Source organism: Takifugu rubripes, chromosome 1 (assembly GCF_901000725.2).
Source record: "Takifugu rubripes chromosome 1, fTakRub1.2, whole genome shotgun sequence".
Taxonomy (NCBI): Eukaryota; Metazoa; Chordata; class Actinopteri; order Tetraodontiformes; family Tetraodontidae; genus Takifugu; species Takifugu rubripes.
Genome location: NC_042285.1, coordinates 28,558,111 through 28,576,112, shown reverse-complemented (window position 1 = coordinate 28,576,112; position 18,002 = coordinate 28,558,111). Strand labels below are relative to the sequence as shown.

Here is an 18,002-nt window from a genome sequence, read left to right as displayed (position 1 = left end):
TTTGGCTCCGTGTGGAAAATTCTTCTAATTGAGGGAAATTTGAATTTAGATGAATGTTTTTCAGCAGGGTGTTTCCATGAGTTGACCAGTACTGGGAACATCTTGCTACGCTAACGCTAAGTCTGATGTTTGGATGTCCCAGTCTGACCAGTAAAGACCCATGATGGGATGATGGGATGTTCCAGCCCGAAGGGGCCTCTGATGGAAACATGGCGGTGCAGCCACGTGGTGGCGCTATAACAACGAATCCATTTTAATGTTTTTACCTTATAGAACTTGGACGGACGAACGGGATGAAATAAAATTCCAGACGTTGTGTTTAATTTAAGGAAACGCAGTTTTAGTTCAGATTTTACCGGAAGTGGAATCATCTTAAATTAGGGGTGTGCTTCCCCGGGCCGCCTGTAGGGGCGCTGCCGCGCCGTTAAAATGTCTCCGTGACAGCGACGCTCGTGGGCGCTTTAAAAATGATAAGAGATCGATGCGCCTTTCATCTGTCTCTCTCTCCATCCGCGTGCACCTCGTCCTCGCGCATGTGTGACTGTCACGCGCAGTCCGGGTGAAATACGTGTTTAAACTGCTGCTTCAGCGCCACGCGACGGTGCGGGGCTCGGGAGCTGGTGTGAGGGTTCGGGTCCTGGTGCTGGTGCGGGTGCTGGTGGGGCTCACCTACGGAGGTCTTCCTCTCTTCAGGTTCGGGTGCTGGTGCTGGTGGGGCTCACCTACGGAGGTCTTCCTCTCTTCGGGTTCGGGTGCTGGTGCTCACCTACGGAGGTCTTCCTCTCTTCGGGTTCGGGTGCTGGTGCTCACCTACGGAGGTCTTCCTCTCTTCAGGTTCGGGTTCGGGTGCTGGTGCTGGTGCTGGTGGGGCTCACCTACGGAGGTCTTCCTCTCTTCGGGTTCGGGTGCTGGTGCTCACCTACGGAGGTCTTCCTCTCTTCAGGTTCGGGTTCGGGTGCTGGTGCTGGTGCTGGTGGGGCTCACCTACGGAGGTCTTCCTCTGTTCGGGTTCGGGTGCTGGTGCTGGTCACCTACAGAGGTCTTCCTCTCTTCTTCATCAGGACAAACCTGCAGCAGCTGCTGGTCCACTCACCCTCCTCCTCTCTGGTGTTTCCAGCTGTTTGCTGTGAGTATGCGCGCGCGCGTGTGTGTGTGAGGGGCGGGGTCACTTTGTAATCAGCTCAGGTGGTTCTGGCTGATGTCCTGATGTGATGCTAATACCAAAAATAGCTCACTGGTTGTCATAATCAGGTTAGCCTTAGCAACGTTAGCGCCTTAGCAACGTTAGCGCCCCCACTGATGCCGTTTATCAAGTTTATCAGGAACTGGTGAGATTTTACCAGAAAGTGGCTTCAAAGGAAGAGTTTCCTCCATCAGCTGTAAACTTCTACACGTGAATTCTGTGGGATGAAGACGCAGCAGCCTCGTCTTCATCAGCGGCTCCAGAAGGTTCAGCGTGTTTTGATCGTATTCGGTGTTTCTGGACAGGAAGTAGCTCAATCTGCTCCTTCATCTCCTCAATCTTCTGACCTGAATGAGGATGATGTTCATGCAGCATCTTCATCGTCACAAATGGGCATTTTTGGCAGCTGGAAACATCTGCAATGCTTGGACGTGTTAACTTCCTGTTGAAGCCCCACCCCCTGATGGCTAACAGTGACCTTTGACCCTTCTTTTGCCTCAGGTCGGGCCGCCAGCCTGCCTGACAGTCCGGGAGGACTCGCGTCCGTCCTGGAGGACACTGTCTCGCCGGCCTTTGGCGCCGCCATCATCATCATGGTCACGGTCCTGGTGTCAGGCGGCGCCTACCTGTGGTTCCTCAGGTACGTCTGCGGTGGCTGCTGCCAGCCCATGCAGGTGGAGCCCACTGCTGATGGCGAGGGCAACAAGGTGGAGGAGCAGGTGTAGCGGGGCCAGCGACAACGGAGCGGGCCGGGCTTGGACTCTCCTGCGGATCAGAGCGGTTCTGGTCCCCGACAGACATAACGGAGACCAGAGACCTGAGTAGGTCAAAACGAGCCTGATTAGCTTGAAGCTAAGCTGGATGAAGGTTCTCATCAGGTGTTTGTTGTGTCATGTGATGATGTTCTGCTGTCATGTGATGACGTTCTGCTGTCATGTGATGACGTTCTGCTGTCATGTGATGACGTTCTGCTGCTCCGTCCTATAAAGACGTGTTCTGGTGTCACAGCAAAAAGGGTCTTTGTGTCGTTCATGTGTTTGAGAATCTGTCAACCAAACTGGAGAAAGTTACAGGCAGTTGGACCCTCAGGGCCACTGTAGTTCACTAATTACCCTTTGTGGAGGTTCTGAGAGGAACGTGTCTGGAGGAGGTTCTGAGAGGAACGTGTCTGGAGGAGGCTCTGAGAGGAACGTGTCTGGAGGAGGCTCTGAGAGGAACGTGTCTGGAGGAGGGTCTGTGAGGAACGTGTCTGGAGGAGGTTCTGTGAGGAACGTGTCTGGAGGAGGCTCTGAGAGGAACGTGTCTGGAGGAGGGTCTGTGAGGAACGTGTCTGGAGGAGGTTCTGTGAGGAACGTGTCTGGAGGAGGTTGTGAGAGGAACGTGTCTGGAGGAGGTTGTGAGAGGAACGTGTCTGGAGGAGGTTCTGAGAGGAACGTGTCTGGAGGAGGTTGTGAGAGGAACGTGTCTGGAGGAGGTTGTGAGAGGAACGTGTCTGGAGGAGGCTCTGTGAGGAACGTGTCTGGAGGAGGTTCTGAGAGGAACGTGTCTGGAGGAGGGTCTGAGAGGAACGTGTCTGGAGGAGGCTCTGAGAGGAACGTGTCTGGAGGAGGTTGTGAGAGGAACGTGTCTGGAGGAGGTTGTGAGAGGAACGTGTCTGGAGGAGGTTCTGAGAGGAACGTGTCTGGAGGAGGTTGTGAGAGGAACGTGTCTGGAGGAGGGTCTGAGAGGAACGTGTCTGGAGGAGGCTCTGAGAGGAACGTGTCTGGAGGAGGGTCTGGAGGAGGCTCTGAGAGGAACGTGTCTGGAGGAGGTTGTGAGAGGAACGTGTCTGGAGGAGGGTCTGGAGGAGGCTCTGAGAGGAACGTGTCTGGAGGAGGCTCTGAGAGGAACGTGTCTGGAGGAGGTTCTGAGAGGAACGTGTCTGGAGGAGGCTCTGAGAGGAACGTGTCTGGAGGAGGCTCTGAGAGGAACGTGTCTGGAGGAGGTTGTGAGAGGAACGTGTCTGGAGGAGGCTCTGAGAGGAACGTGTCTGGAGGAGGCTCTGTGAGGAACGTGTCTGGAGGAGGTTCTGAGAGGAACGTGTCTGGAGGAGGCTCTGAGAGGAACGTGTCTGGAGGAGGCTCTGTGAGGAACGTGTCTGGAGGAGGTTCTGAGAGGAACGTGTCTGGAGGAGGTTGTGAGAGGAACGTGTCTGAAGGAGGTTGTGAGAGGAACGTGTCTGGAGGAGGGTCTGAGAGGAACGTGTCTGGAGGAGGTTGTGAGAGGAACGTGTCTGGAGGAGGCTCTGAGAGGAACGTGTCTGGAGGAGGCTCTGTGAGGAACGTGTCTGGAGGAGGTTCTGAGAGGAACGTGTCTGGAGGAGGTTGTGAGAGGAACGTGTCTGAAGGAGGTTGTGAGAGGAACGTGTCTGGAGGAGGGTCTGAGAGGAACGTGTCTGGAGGAGGTTGTGAGAGGAACGTGTCTGGAGGAGGCTCTGAGAGGAACGTGTCTGGAGGAGGTTGTGAGAGGAACGTGTCTGGAGGAGGCTCTGAGAGGAACGTGTCTGGAGGAGGTTGTGAGAGGAACGTGTCTGGAGGAGGTTGTGAGAGGAACGTGTCTGGAGGAGGTTCTGAGAGGAACGTGTCTGGAGGAGGCTCTGAGAGGAACGTGTCTGGAGGAGGTTCTGAGAGGAACGTGTCTGGAGGAGGCTCTGAGAGGAACGGTGACGTGATCAGCAGATTTCTCACCAGATTGTGTGAAGGCAGAAAAGTGTTGTAGATGCCTGAAACCTGCAGCTGCTGCTGGAGGAAGCAGGAGCACGAAATTCTCCTTAAACTGGACCTAAAACGATGGGATGAGATGGTGGTGGGGGCGGGGCGGTGGGGGCGGGGCTGTGGGGGCGGGGCTTGGGAGAGTGACAACAACAGACATTTTTAGACACCACATTTATTTCAGTGTTTAAACCCGTGGATGAGATCATGGTGGTGATGATGAGGAAGGTGATGATGAGGATGGTGATGAAGAGGGTGGTGATGAAGAGGAAGGTGATGAGGTGCCATCTCGTCAGCAGGTCTCTCTCCAGCCTGATCAGCTCCCAGCAGGAGTTGATGATCAGACCTTCATTATTCTGCTGACTGCAGGAGGACTCGTGGAACCAGGAGGACTCGGGGAACCAGGAGGACTCGTGGAACCAGGAGGACTCGTGGAACCAGGAGGACTCGGGGAACCAGGGGGACTCGTGGAACCAGGGGGACTCGTGGAACCAGGAGGACTCGGGGAACCAGGGGGACTCGTGGAACCAGGGGGACTCGTGGAACCAGGAGGACTCGTGGAACCAGGGGGACGAGGAGGCAGCGGCTGCTTGGTTCAGGGATTCAGATCAGAATGTTCTGATTCTCTTGGCTGAGAATTTAAAATCAAAATGGAATTTTTGAAAAGTCCAAATTTATGGGAAATGAACTTGTGTTGATTTGCCCGCCGACCCTCAGCTTCTGGTTTCCGTGGTAACGGATGTTGGCGTCACCCAGGAGCCGTCTGGCCTGGCTCCTCCCACTTTCACTCCGGCTCCCTTTAATTTCAGGCGCCACATTCTTCCCTCCTCAGCACCTCCACCTCCCCTGTGGGCCCGGGGATCCGCTCCGGCTCAGGGGGCCTCATCCTGGCCCTCATCCTGGTGGATCTTGGTGCTGCAGGAACAGATCAGTGCACGTTCACGCACGTTTGAGGCGCAGCATTAGTGAACCGACACGACTGAAGACATGGAAGCTTCTGCCTCGTCCTGAGCAGGAGCCATCGCCCCGTGTGGGCCGGGGGACTCACCTGTGTCCCGGGTACCTGCCGCCGTGCTGCGTCCCTCCGGCTGCTCCTCCCCTCTCACCGCAGCTCGGACCTTCTGCACCACGTACCTGCAGGCTGGATCAGAGGGGCGTTTTAAAGAGAAGAACCATCTTTTCCTTGTTCGTCTCCTCACACCAGCAGAAGCACGTTCTCCTCTGCTCATCCACACCTGTGAACACCTGGTTCAGTCACGTGATCAGTCCCTACTTTCTCATCTTTGCTGGACGTTAAAAACACCCAAAATTAAAATGGTCACCAGGTAAAGTCAAAGCAAAGCTGCGGCAATTGGAGCTTTCTTGGTTAAGTTAAGGGTTTTAATGCTTGATTAAATGTCGATTTCTGACACATATGCTGGATTTTAGTGTTATTACAGTCCGAGTCTGTGATGAAGAACCAGAATATCACAGAACCGAACCCAACAGAACACGACGTCGTTCCTGACCTTCTTCCGCGTATCAGAACTGCTGACTCATCCTGCCTCACTTCCGCCGAGTCAGCGGCACATTTAAAGGTTCTACACCGATAATAAAGCGTTCTGGAGCAGGAATGGGAAGCATTCGGTCCCGGGCCAACCCGGATTAACCAGATTAAGCAGATTAATCAGATTAAGCAGGCTCACCGTTGACGATCAATCAAACCATGTCGCAGGTAAACGCTCCTCGTGACGACTCAACAACGGCCTCTCCGTCAACTGGCCCCGCCCACTCTGACCTGCCACTGACCCCGCCCCCGGTTACCTGGGATTGACTCCGCCCCTGCTGATCTTGTCCACAAGCTTCACTGATGAATCACGTTCATAATTCTAGTCGGAAAAAATGTAAAAAAAAAAAATCATGTTTAAACCTCTGGTGGGTCGCTGTTACAACAGACGTAATAATCGATTTTTATCACCTAATACATCTGTTTTACCTCTAGAAAGATCGACTAATAACGTCGGTTGTAGTCACGTGGTTGCTTGATTTAAAATGCGCTAAATTGTAAAAAGTCCGATGAATAAATGAAATTAGCCACGATGTAGTACCCGCATCTGGCCACCCAGTGGCGCTGTGCGCTCGTAAAATGCAATGAGCTTTCCGAATTAGCGAGTGGAAGCGTAAAAGAAGACGTTTCCCGTGAGCGACAGAAACGAGCGGAAATTTATTCGGACTCCAGAAAAGGTGCGTGATCGTTTTTGGTCCCGGTTCGAACAGTTTAACGTAAAAACGTCCCAGCTGCGCGTGAGTGGAGGCCGCTGCGCGAGCAGCTCACCGTTAGCATGTAGCAGGAGCTGCTAGCTGTTAGTGTAGTGATGAGAATGATCACTCGTTCAGTCAGAACCACCGACCCAGAACCGACCTTTGTGCTTTCGTTTTGCTGGAGGAGCTTTTTGTTATTATTTCATAAACCATCTTCATGTGCTTTTAATTATTTAATGTATTTACTCGATCACGCAGCCTATTCTGACATTACAATATTGGTCTAATGAAATATTGGCTGTAACCTTGGGTCGGTGCTCGTCATTATCCTGGTATTTCAGTTTCCTGGTCTCATGAAGTGAATGTGAGATGTGATGGGTTCTGTTGCAGGTGGAGAACCAGAGGAGCTGCTTTGATTAAGGTCTGGGGAGGAGGACCGGGACTGGTTTTAATCCGACGTTAGCGGCGGTGCACTGGGAAGTGATGGCTGGTTTCCTGGACAACTTCCGCTGGCCAGAGTGCGAGTGTGTGGACTGGGGGGAGAGGAGGAACACCGTGGCGTCGGTGGCCGCCGGAGTTCTGGTCAGTTCCGGCTATTCTGCCCGTGTGTGTGTCACTTCCTGTCCTGTCAACGTTGGCTGCGTTGCAGGAAGGTGAGCTCACCTCTGACCTCTGACCTCTGTCCTCAGTTCTTCACAGGCTGGTGGATCATGATCGATGCAGCCGTCATGTATCCGTCACAGGAGCAGATGAACCACGCCTTCCACACCTGCGGCGTCTTCTCCACCTTTGCGTTCTTCATGTATGTGCTGGAGCTTCTCGCTCTGTCGTGCTCACACGTCTCATAACGAAGTAGCAATATTGATGTGACACAGGAATGATGATCTGAGAGTGTTATCATGATTCAGCACGGCGCGGTGAGGTCAAAGGTCACGATTGTGTGCCCAGATGTTGCTCCTGTAGTGAGCCTGGTCCCTGAGGACCACCAGGCTGCCCTGTTCGTGTCCTGGGAACATCCCAGAAGGGAGCTGGCTCCTGACCAGTGCCTCCAGTCTCTCCCTTATTCAGGGAACGGGTGCACGTGAGCGGCTCGTCTCAGTGTCCTCTTCGTGCACCTCCTGGAAGTGTTGGGAGGAGCTGCAGGTGTGGGCTCACCTGACCCGACCACACTCAGCCCAGTTTGTGGAACATCTCAGATGATCTGTGAAGAACTTCCCCTCAGAACAAAGACGCTCCGATGCAGCCGAGTCAGCAGGACGGCTTCCACAGCCTGGAGCTGCGGGCTCGGCGCTGGTTCGGTTCTGCTGACCGGACTCGCTGCTGGATCTCCTCAGTCATTCGCATGTTTTGTGGGCAGGATCAACGCTGTTTCTAACGGGCAGGTGAGAGGAGACACGTACGGCGAAGGCTGCCTGGGCAGGACAGGTGAGTGTCCTCCTCACCTGCAGCGAGAACGTCGTCCCAGACCGGTTCCGCCTCCTGCTGAGGGGGTTGGACCGAACGCTGGGTTGGACTGAACCGTGTGTCCCCGCAGGAGCTCGTCTCTGGTTGTTCATCGGCTTCATGATGATGTTCGGGTCGCTCATCGCCTCCACCTGGATCCTCTTTGGTGCCTACGTGGTCCCCAGTGAGTGCTGCCTCCCCACCGCTCCTCTGCCTTCGCTGTTGTTGCTGGACTCAAAGTCTGGTCTTTGTTTCTAGAGCTGGGGGTGGCGCCTGGACTGGCCGTCTTCTTCCAGAACGTTTTCATCTTCTTCAGGTTGGTGTTTTTGAAGGTTCCTTTGCGATCTGCTCAACGTGCAGCTGAGTGAGTGGGGTGTTGTCAGAACCAGAGTGAGCGGGCTACAGACGCCGCGCAGCTGCATTCTAACAGACCCACCTGAGGGGGATCAGCTTCACCGGCTCCCACAGTCGTGGTGGGTTCCTCACCTTGTTTCTGTGTCTCCCTGCAGCACCCTGATCTACAAGTTCGGACGCACTGAAGATTTATGGGGCTAGATGGTTCAGGACCGGCCCGATGGTTCAGGACCGACCCGACCAACAAGTCACTCCTCACAAATGTCCTCACGTCCATCAGAAAATATGGAGCTCACCCTGCTAGAACACTCAGATGTCCTCACACTGTAGTGGAGACCAAAGGGTCCGTTTAAGTGTAGGAACACGAGCGCACACACACACACACACAGGTTTAGGTAATTGCCCCTTCTGCCCCGGTTGGTTTCTACCTCTGGGTAGTTGATGGCGTAATTGAATCCATGTCAAAGGGAAAAGACGGTTTGATGAGGTCTTTGTTAATTTATTGACTTTACAAATGGAGGTGACGTGACGACCCTCCGCTCTCCTGAAGCTGCTCGTGCACGTCGGTGAGCACGTGCACTGTGTTTCTATTTATTGGTGGAGGTTTTAGTGAAGTGTTGTCCTCCCACTTTTAAATGTTTTAGCCTCTTGTAATGAATGAGTATCAGTATTTCCAGTAAGATCAGCGTTTTTTAAGATGTAACTTTGATTTAAATGGAGTAAAAACAGAATCTGAACATTCGTCGTGATTTCTGATCCGTCGAGACAAAATGTGAATAAAGCTTTTTCTTTTTTCCAAATGTAACAGTTGGGAATTTAATCTTTCTTTGAAAAAGCTGTGTGCACGTGCACGTGCACTGAGTGTTCTGCAGTGCCCTTCACAGTGTGGGACAGTAAAAAGGTTATTCAGAATAAACAGTGGTCACATGACCAAACGCTGCAGGCGGTCCCGGTTCTGCCTGTACGTTGACCCCGAAGGGATTTAATGCGTTGGGGGGGGGGGGGGGGGGGGGTGCACCTGCGGAGCTCCGATTAGAGTTTCCAGAGACCAGTCAGTGTTGCTCCAGCGCGGGCCAGGAGGCCCTGAGGGGCGTGCACGGGCTGCTGGCCTGGATGGAGGTCACCCGGTCGAAGTGCTCTTCAGGGTCGCTGCTGGACACGCGGATGTGACCCTCAGAGGACAGATCCTGGAAGAACTGGAGGAGAGGGACACCTTCAGGTCAGTCCGTCGCCCCGTGTGTGTGTGTGTGTGTGTGCGTGCGTGTGCGTGCGTGCGCACTCACGTGCTGAGAGAGCGAGTGTCTGTTGCTGCGCAGCCACCGCTTGACGCTGCCACAGCGAAACATGAACAGGTAAACTACGAGGGGCGTCAGGACGGCGGGCAGCACCACCAGCAGCACCACCGCCAGGATCCACGTCTGCTTGGACTGGTGTTCTGCAGGAGACAGAAACCTTCACGGACCCGACGGGACCGGACACGTGAGCGGAGGTGGACGTGCTTACGGGACAGCGGGATGAGCTGGCAGGAGATGCAGCTGGGCGGCCCCGCGGGGCGCTGGTACAGGAGGAACTGGGTCATGACGCAGTACCGCTGGCCTTCCTGCAGCCCCTGGATGGTGACAGAAGACACCTTGTCCACGTAATCCTGCAGAGGACAGAGACGCACATCAATCGGAGCGCGCTCTCTTCCGAACCCGGATCAGCGCCTCAGGACGCCGGCCTTCACCTTGAGCAGTTCTCCCTCTTTGCCGTAGAACACGCGGTGTTTGGCGTGAGCAGCGTGTTCCAGAGCCAGGCTGTGGTTCCCCGGCAGGTGGACGGTCAGGGACCCGGGCCGGGCGCTCAGGCGGACCTCCGGGGTGCACGGGTCCCCTGGTGGAACAAATCAGCCGGTGAGCAGGTCAAACCCAGCTTTGTGTCCGGGGATCGGCCCGCTCCCTGGAGCCGTTCGCCACCGGACCCCCCCAGTCCTGAGAGCTGCTCACCGAACTTGCTGCAGGCCTGGGCGGGCTCAGACGTCAGCCCCCGCCGGACCGCCTGCACGCGCAGCAGCGTGCAGCCGTGCTGGTCGGCGCCGCCTGCCGACGTCACGTTGCATTGGCTGGACGATATCTGGACGCAGTCGGGGACGTCCGTCCACCCGCTCTCATGGAAGCTGAGGCGGAACATTTATATTAGTGTGTGAGGCGCTCAGGGCCCAACCCTCAAGAAAGAGCTACTCATTAAAAATGCTATTTTGTTGCGTGTAGTTTAAAGAAATTCATTTGAATGGTGACGAATAACGAAACAGAAACTACAGCAGCTCCACGTTAACGAGGCAGAGGGTCGTTCTTACCTCCGGTACTGGACCGTGAAGGTGACGTCTGGCTCCTCGGGGGCAGGGGTCCAGGTCAGCAGCCACCTCGCCACATGGACCCCCTGCGGGGGCCCCGGGGGCCCCTCCAGGTACGCTGGAAAGAGAAACCCAACATCTTCATTGACCTTCACGTGAACATTAACGACTCCATCAAACCTTCTGAAGATCAAACAACCCGAAACTGATTGTGACACTTTAACAATTTCAAAAAAACAACCAACGCAGCCGATTTTGAGTTTTTAACACGACTCAAAAATGTTGGTTTTCAGCCGATTCTTCTTCCTCGTTATTAAAAAAAAAATCTCATTATTGACACTTTATTGTGGTTAGTTTTCAGTAAATAGAATATGAGTCCAACATTTACGTCAGAAAAATTCCAATTCTAGTTTAAATTGTATCTCAGTATTTCCATCTGAGGCCAGTTGGATTTAAAGGAATTCCATCCAGGTCCAGAAGAATTCCAGTTTCTGAAAACTCAACTGGACTTGCAAGTTTAGGCGACCACTAACGAGAGTTAACCAGTCCAACCCTGGGATTCCACCACTTAAGTTAGCATGAATTAGACTGATTGTAAAGTCTCATGACTGAACAAAACAACACTGGACAAGTCGAACTGAATATCAGGTAAACAAAAGGACACATACAGTGGTGGTCAAAGTGCTGAGAGAAAACTGGTCAGGAGGGTGAAGAGTCAACCCAGGAGCACCAAAAAGCAGATCTGCCAAGAATCAGAAGCTGCTGGAACACAGGTGTCAGTGTCCACAGTCAAGCGTGTTTTGCATCGCCAAGGACTGAGAGGCTGCCGTGCAAGAAGGAAGCCCTGCTCCAAAAGAGGCACCTTAAGGCTCGACTAAAGTTTGCTGCTGATCACATGGACAAAGATAAGACCTACTGGAGGAAAGTTCTGTGGTCAGATGAAACAAAAATTGAGCTGTTTGGCCACAATGGCCAGCAATATGTTTGGAGGAGAAAAGGTGAGGCCTCTAACCCCAAGAACACCATGCCTACCATCAAGCACGTGGTGGTAGTATTATGCATGATTTACAGAGTCAATGGGACAATGAAGAAGGAGGATTACCTTCAAATTATTCAAGAAAACCTGAAGTCATCAGCCCGAAGGTTGGGTGTTGGGCGCAGTTGGGTGTTCCAACAGGACAATGACCCCAAACACACATCAAAAGTGGTAATGGAATGGCTAAATCAGGCTAGAATTAAGGTTTTAGAATGGCCTTCCCAAAGTCCTGACTTAAACCCCATTGAGAACATGTGGACAATGCTGAAGAAACAAGTCCATGTCAGAAAGCCAACAAATTTAACTGAACTGCACCAATTCTGTCAAGAGGAGTGGTCAAAGATTCAACCAGAAGCTTGTGGATGGCTACCAAAAGCGCCTAATTGAAGGAGAAATGGCCAAGGGACATGTAACCAAATATTAGCATTGCTGTATGTATATTTTTGACCCGGCTGATTTGGTCACATTTTCAGTTTACCCATAATAAAGTCATAAAAGAATCAAACTTCATGATTGTTTTTTGTGGCAAAGAAGTATCTGTTCCAATCATCCTATCAGAGGAAAATCCGATTTGTAGAAATAACTGGGACCTCAAGACAGCCATGACATTATGTTCTTTACAAGTGTATGTAAACTTTTGACCACCACAGTATTTGCGTTGAGCGCTAGCTACAGGATGCTAACAAAAACTTACCTTGGACGATAAAGCTAAAGCACAGCAACGTCAAAAACATGACGACGGTGTCATTTCACCGAAGTGAACCGAGTCCAAACCGGTTTATCATCGTTTAGGTTTCAACGTGGGCCGACAGAGATAGTTAAACCATCCAATAATGCTAATATGCGAACGCAACTGACAGGAACGGAAGTAGCGCCCGGAAATGTCGCAATACTGGGCGGGGCCGCCGGTGACGTCACCCGTCCGCCATGTTGCTGAAGCACAGCAACTTCCGCCCGCTCAAATATTTAGGCCCCAACAGCAGAAGCGATTCTAGAACTTTGCTGATCCCAAACATCAGGTAAGCAGGAATTTGAGGTTATATATTAATAGGTATAGGTATAATACGTCTACTCTGGTTGGCCCGAAGCATATCCTACTGCAAAAGAGGATGCAGAGGCAGTGATTAAAGCATTGATCAACTACTACATTCCAAATCATGGGTTCCCAATACACATCAGATCAGATAACGGGACCCACTTTAAAAACAAACACCTGGAAAAAGTTGAAAAAATGATGGGTCTCAACCACAGTCCCAATAAAAAGTTGAGAGAATGAACCAAAACATTAAAAACAATGTGGCAAAAACAATGGCTATAACAGGCCTAAATTGGGCAGATGCCCTGCCACTAGTATCAATGACTATCAGGTACTCAGTGAACAGGATGACAGGGTTCACTCCCTTTGAGCTCCAACATGGGTGTCCTTTCCCAAGACCCTGGGGCGCCGTGGGACCACCAACGTACTGCAATACAAAGGTAAAGTACAAAATCCTTAATCACCTCTCTACCCCAACCCCTGCGGAAGAGACCTGGCCACTGATAAAGAGCTCCTCCCTAAAGCCTTCAAGCATGAGTGGCAGGAGCCTCATTGGACTGGTCCCTTCAAAGTTGTCGCTCGGACCAACACCGCTGTCCGATTTGAGGGCAAAGGATCCACTTGGTATGACCTCTCTCAGTGTGCAAACATTCCCAGGACATCAGAGGATAAAGCAACAAAGGGTCTGCGACGTCAGAAACCCCGGACACGAAACAGGTGAAGTGCGAGTAACCTCTCCCTGCAACGATGGAAGACATTGAGACCTGGAACCCAAAGCCTCATCTAGACTACCAAAGAGACCAGCAAGACCGCGTGTTTCGAAAGAGACTGTGTGTTGTAACGTTTGTTATCTTAGTTGCCTAGTGACAGACATTATTATTATTGTTCACAAACCAGAGCGTAGCAGCAAAGAGCGTAGTACTGCCTCGTCCAACGCATTGGCTGATGACACACCTCCCGCCTGCCGTGCCCCTGTAACCTTGAACAACACCCTAGGCTCCTCAACCACATTCCAATTCAACTCATGCAGCATCATGCAGCATCATGCAGCATCATACATTGCGGCGCACATTGATTGTGAAATGTAAAAGGGGTGAAATGGAAATTTAGGAAGGGTGTGGTGGAGACTGGGAGAGCAGATAAGTCCGTTTGGTTCCTCATTCATTTACAAGGAAACAAAGGCGCCCTGAGATTCAAAGAAGACCAGCGTCAAACGACTGAGGGGGGGGGGGTCATTCTCAGTCACCTGCTGTGAAGACATCCTGTGTCCTCAGAGGGGGGCCTTCGGCTATATAAGATCAGAACTGTGTACATTCAGTAGAGATCTCTCCGCATGCTTCCGTGTGTGTCCTGACTGGAATAAACCATCTCCTACGCAGTAACTTAGATTCATTGTTTACTTCTCAAAACGGCTAAAAATTCCACGACACATCCTCACCAAGCAGACCAGTGATGTTATTTCTTGTGTAGTTTTTTTTGTGTCACCCCCCCCCCCCTATTCATCTACAGGTATCGCCAACGTCATAGTTGTATGCTGACCCACTCACCTCTACCGGCAGTTTATTATAATTAATATAATGAATGTATCTCTATGGTCTCTACCTATTCTATCCTCTACCTCTCCTCCCCCCTCTCTACCCAGCCCCCCCCATCAGCAGGAGGGTCCCCCTACATGAGCCTGGTCCTGCTCAAGGTTTCTTCCTGTTAAAGGGGAGTTTTTCCTGCCACTGTTGCTTGTTGGGGGTCAGGCCCTGGGATTCTGGAAAGGGTCTAGAGACAATTCTGATTGTAACAGACGCTGTATAAATAAAGATTGATTGATAATCACATGAGAGTTTCTGGATGATCACAATCTTTGCATTTACATAGGAAGTGATCCAATCTCGTCTCCCATGTAGCCCGGTAGTGTGGGACGGGTGGGGAGTGTGTCCTGCTGAGTTCCTGCTACCCTTTATCTGCGTTACGAGAGCTTCACCTCCTGAATCTCCTCGTCTCCAGGCCTGTGTGCATCGTGTCCACGTCCTCGTGTCCTTCAACACCAGCAACTACCAAACAACAGTCACTGCCTTTAATTGCAGATTAATCATTTACAGGTAAGCAAACCATGACAGCAGCATGAAGCCGAACCCACGAGCAGCGGTGATTAAGTTAATCACCATTAAAAAAAGTCATTAAATATTCATCACAAAATAGGAAAAAGGCTCTTTAAGACGAAGGCAAACAGCTGTGAGAAGGTGACATTTGTGAAACTAAAAGCTTTTCATCCTGTCACAGGACGTTTGTCCACCTCAGACATCCAGAACATGCAGACAAACTCATGCCAACATGTCTCCGCATGGTCCAGCTGATCCACATGAAGCGATCAGAGCAGTGACACCCCAGCAGCCAAGCTCATCGGGGGGGGGGGCACGTTTATATGCACACATTTGAGATGCCCTCATCTCCCTCCTGCTGCCCTGCAGCCCTGCCCTTCATCTTCAGGTGATCCTGGTTGGAGAGGCCACTCCAGAAGACCTGTGAGGCTTTGGATGTGTCCTGGTGGCTGTGCTGAGGCAGCGAGCAGCCGCTGTCAGAGGAATAAACCCCCGAGTCCCTGCTGCTGCCCCCGCTGCTGCTGCTGCCCCCGCTGCTGCTGCTGCCCCCGCTGCTGCTGCCCTGGGGGTCGTGATGATGGCTACAATCAAACAACAAATCAGAATCTTTAATTGCTGTCCCGTCGATACTCGGATGTGACCAACAGCATCTGTAAATCCTAACAAAGAGGAACGTACCTGCTGTCCGCCTCCAACCAAGAAGGGGGCTCAGGGAAGACCACCACCTTATCACACAGCAGCTCTGATTCTGAGCCCAAGGTCAGGAGGCGGGGCATGTCGGAGCCAGGTGAGTTGCACAGGTACTGGAGAGATCAATAACGCCAACACTCGATCAACGGTAATACCAGCAGTCCCAACCAGTCAGCTGTCCTGGTAAAACCAGTGTGACCAGTCACCTGAGCTGCGTACAGACCATCATACCTCTTTAAAGTGACTCGGCAGCTGACTCGCGGGGAAGAGCACGCCTTTGATGGATCTGTACATCTTGTAGAGGAAGAACACGGCGAGGAAGCAGATCCCCATGGAACCCACCAAGTACAAGACGATCAGCCACCACACCGTCACACCTGTCCAGGTGCACAAGAGGAGCAGCGCTGCCGTCACTTCAGTCCATTGAATGCGTTAATAACCAGATTATTGAAGCCTTCTAACAGCCTTCACCTTCAGTCTGAATGCACAGTGGAGAGGTGAAGCTGCTCTCCTTCGCGTAGTACTTGTTGCGAGTCTGGACCATCACACAGTACCAAGTCCACGGCGCCAGGTTCGACAAGGTCACCAGGTTGGCCTTGCTGCTCAGGTTCTGGACATCTGGGGACTGCAGATGGAGAGCAGAACCATGAGGGTCCAACATGTGATGAGGGTGGAGGGGGTTAGCTCGTCGCTAACGCTACACAGGAAGTGAGTGATTAGCGCTGTGAAAATGACCTGCTGCTAACACGATGCTACATGCTACCTGCGACAACGACGAGCCTCTGCTGAGAGAGACGAGCAGACGAGGGCTACCTTTTGGTTTCATTGTCTTTAACGTACTCTCCCTTTGAGGAGCGCTCAGATCCAAGTCGGGATCCGCAGAACCCTTCATCCTCCTCATCACAGATAATATTTCTCTGTCACACTCAAACTCAGACAGGAAGGAGGATAAAACCGAGAAGGTGGCAGAGAACAAACGGTCCGACTGCCGTCACGAGCTAGCAGCAGGTGTCTTCGGAGGAGGAACTGAAAGAGAGAAGTGTGGACAACAGGGCCTCTACCTGGGCCAAGGAGGGACCTTCCCAGTAGAGGATGTGGTAGGACAGCTTGGGTAAGAATTTCTTCATGGAGGTGTTACCGCTGGCCACGGGGTCATCGATGTGCACGTCCACATCCTTTCCTTCGTGAGAAAGAGCCACTCTGCTGGGGGGGCCCACATCAGCTGGAGGAGCAGACAGAACCTTTATGAGCCCCAACACTCCACAAACTGCACTGTGGACCCCTGAACTGGACCCCTTTAATCCAGGTCACTCCTGACCTTTAACCCGTGTCACCAGGGTCGCTATTTGTTGTCTCTCACCATGTTTGTCGGGAAGGAACCTCAGATGCTTCGACTCAGAGAGAGTCCCGTTGGCGTCGGCTCGGACCCGGAGCAGGTAGGCGCCCCAGTAGAGCAGATTGGCCTCTGAGAAGTCACATGACCTCCGTGAGGTGTTGGCACACACCACTATCCACTCCACCCTCTTCTTTTGATGTGTCACCTTATACGCCCTGTGGGAAAAGAGGAATTTCAAAAGCATTTAGTGCTGCAAATATTAGCCTTTCCGTTGTTTCCATGGCTACGGCCCGGTTGGTTAAGTGCCCGACACCTACGCCACGTGTTCTGCTGTGAAGCTCACGTCCCGGCTCCAGCTGGGCTCCCAGTCCCACCTCAGGGTGTAGTTGGTGTTCAGGGTTACCATGGTGAGGTTCTCTGGTACCGCCAGCTGCGATGCCACTGAAACACACCCCCATCAGCTGTTTAGCATCTTCCAGACTTCCTCTTTAGTCTTTTTTAACTGCACACAAACACTAAATTAAATCCCATCTCTAGATTGAGGGTTCAGCTGAGATTCCACCGACAGCTGTGACGTCTGCAGGTGCACCAAACGGAACCAGATCCCAGGACGTCGGACTGTGGTTTCCTCCCACAGACGCACGGAGAAGCAGCAACTATCACTTCCTGTGTCTCAACAGGTGTGGAACGAGCAGCGGCTGGAGAATCCACCACTTCCTTCGACTATCGGCACTTTTGAGCCAACATTTTCAGAACAACATCTTGTTCTGAGATCTTTTCAGCAGCTGCAGGAAGCTGCTGAAGAAACACTGAAGAATGTTTTTGAGAGACAGGAAACCTTTGAAAGAGTTCCTGCCTGTTGCCCAGACCACTGAAACACACCTCAGTTTTCTCTGTTTGTTTGTGAACAGGAACGTTTGTCACGAACAGACGGAGTTACAGAACCCAGAAATCAAATCAACTGGAACGTCCCTGAGGGTTGAAGGTTTCCAGCCGCGACCCCACGTTCGCCCACCCGATGGGCTGAAAGTTTCTTCACAATGAAAACTAAAAACAGGCGACACTAAAGCACAATACGAAGAAACTCGGCGGAAGCTACCGATGTTAGCACGCGAGCTAGCAAACAAATAAATAATGAAATTATCTACCAGCATTGTGGTTATGAAGGAGGCAGAAGAACAGGGCAACGGGGAAAGCAACTGTAACCATGTTAGTCTTGAGTTCATGGCCTCTTGATCCGCGGGGAAACACTCCGAGCACCGACCCGGTGATCGACGACCTGAAGCTCCCTGACGAAGCTCCCTGACGAAGCTCCGAACATCACTTCCGGCGGTGGCAAATATCAACACGGGCGGTTCCGGCTGCCCTTTCACAATAATATAGAAATCTCAACACGGGCGGTTCCGGCTGCCCTTTCACAATAATATAGAAATCTCAACACGGGCGGTTCCGGCTGCCCTTTCACAATAATATAGAAATCTCAACACGGGCGGTTCCGGCTGCCCTTT

The 18,002-nt window shown here is 52.1% G+C and overlaps 3 protein-coding genes and 1 long non-coding RNA gene across 5 annotated transcripts; 1 reads left to right on the top strand and 3 right to left on the bottom strand.

Annotated features, from left to right (window-relative positions):
* Positions 1-4,113: 4,113 nt before the first annotated feature.
* LOC105419704 (uncharacterized) lies at positions 4,114-6,494 on the bottom strand. 2 transcript variants are annotated; one of them, XR_003886534.1, is made up of 5 exons: positions 6,480-6,494; positions 5,619-5,801; positions 4,982-5,074; positions 4,645-4,848; positions 4,114-4,564 (listed from the first exon to the last, which is right to left on the bottom strand). It is a non-coding gene; the product is annotated as an uncharacterized lncRNA (long non-coding RNA). The 2 variants fall into 2 exon arrangements; XR_003886537.1 differs by lacking the exon at positions 6,480-6,494 and adding an exon at positions 5,909-5,923.
* Positions 6,036-8,774, top strand: LOC101064157 (transmembrane protein 50B). Its single transcript, XM_003979734.3, has 7 exons — positions 6,036-6,156; positions 6,565-6,756; positions 6,864-6,976; positions 7,532-7,599; positions 7,709-7,801; positions 7,876-7,933; positions 8,127-8,774. The coding sequence occupies exons 2-7, from the start codon at positions 6,658-6,660 to the stop codon at positions 8,170-8,172; spliced, it is 477 nt and encodes a 158-aa protein (XP_003979783.1). The 5' UTR covers positions 6,036-6,156; positions 6,565-6,657; the 3' UTR covers positions 8,173-8,774.
* A 195-nt stretch (positions 8,775-8,969) lies between these two features.
* On the bottom strand, positions 8,970-12,185 carry ifngr2 (interferon gamma receptor 2). Its single transcript, NM_001360766.1, is given in 7 exon segments — positions 8,970-9,167; positions 9,255-9,406; positions 9,475-9,616; positions 9,698-9,843; positions 9,957-10,126; positions 10,307-10,421; positions 12,034-12,185. Coding segments are annotated over 7 exon segments (909 nt in total). The 5' UTR covers positions 12,074-12,185; the 3' UTR covers positions 8,970-9,023.
* A 2,243-nt stretch (positions 12,186-14,428) lies between these two features.
* Positions 14,429-17,837, bottom strand: LOC101071242 (interferon alpha/beta receptor 1b-like). Its single transcript, XM_011617664.2, has 8 exons — positions 17,643-17,837; positions 16,812-16,935; positions 16,519-16,709; positions 16,220-16,380; positions 15,630-15,783; positions 15,390-15,535; positions 15,147-15,271; positions 14,429-15,049 (listed from the first exon to the last, which is right to left on the bottom strand). The coding sequence occupies exons 1-8, from the start codon at positions 17,701-17,703 to the stop codon at positions 14,788-14,790; spliced, it is 1,224 nt and encodes a 407-aa protein (XP_011615966.2). The 5' UTR covers positions 17,704-17,837; the 3' UTR covers positions 14,429-14,787.
* Between the last annotated feature and the right edge of the window lie 165 nt (positions 17,838-18,002).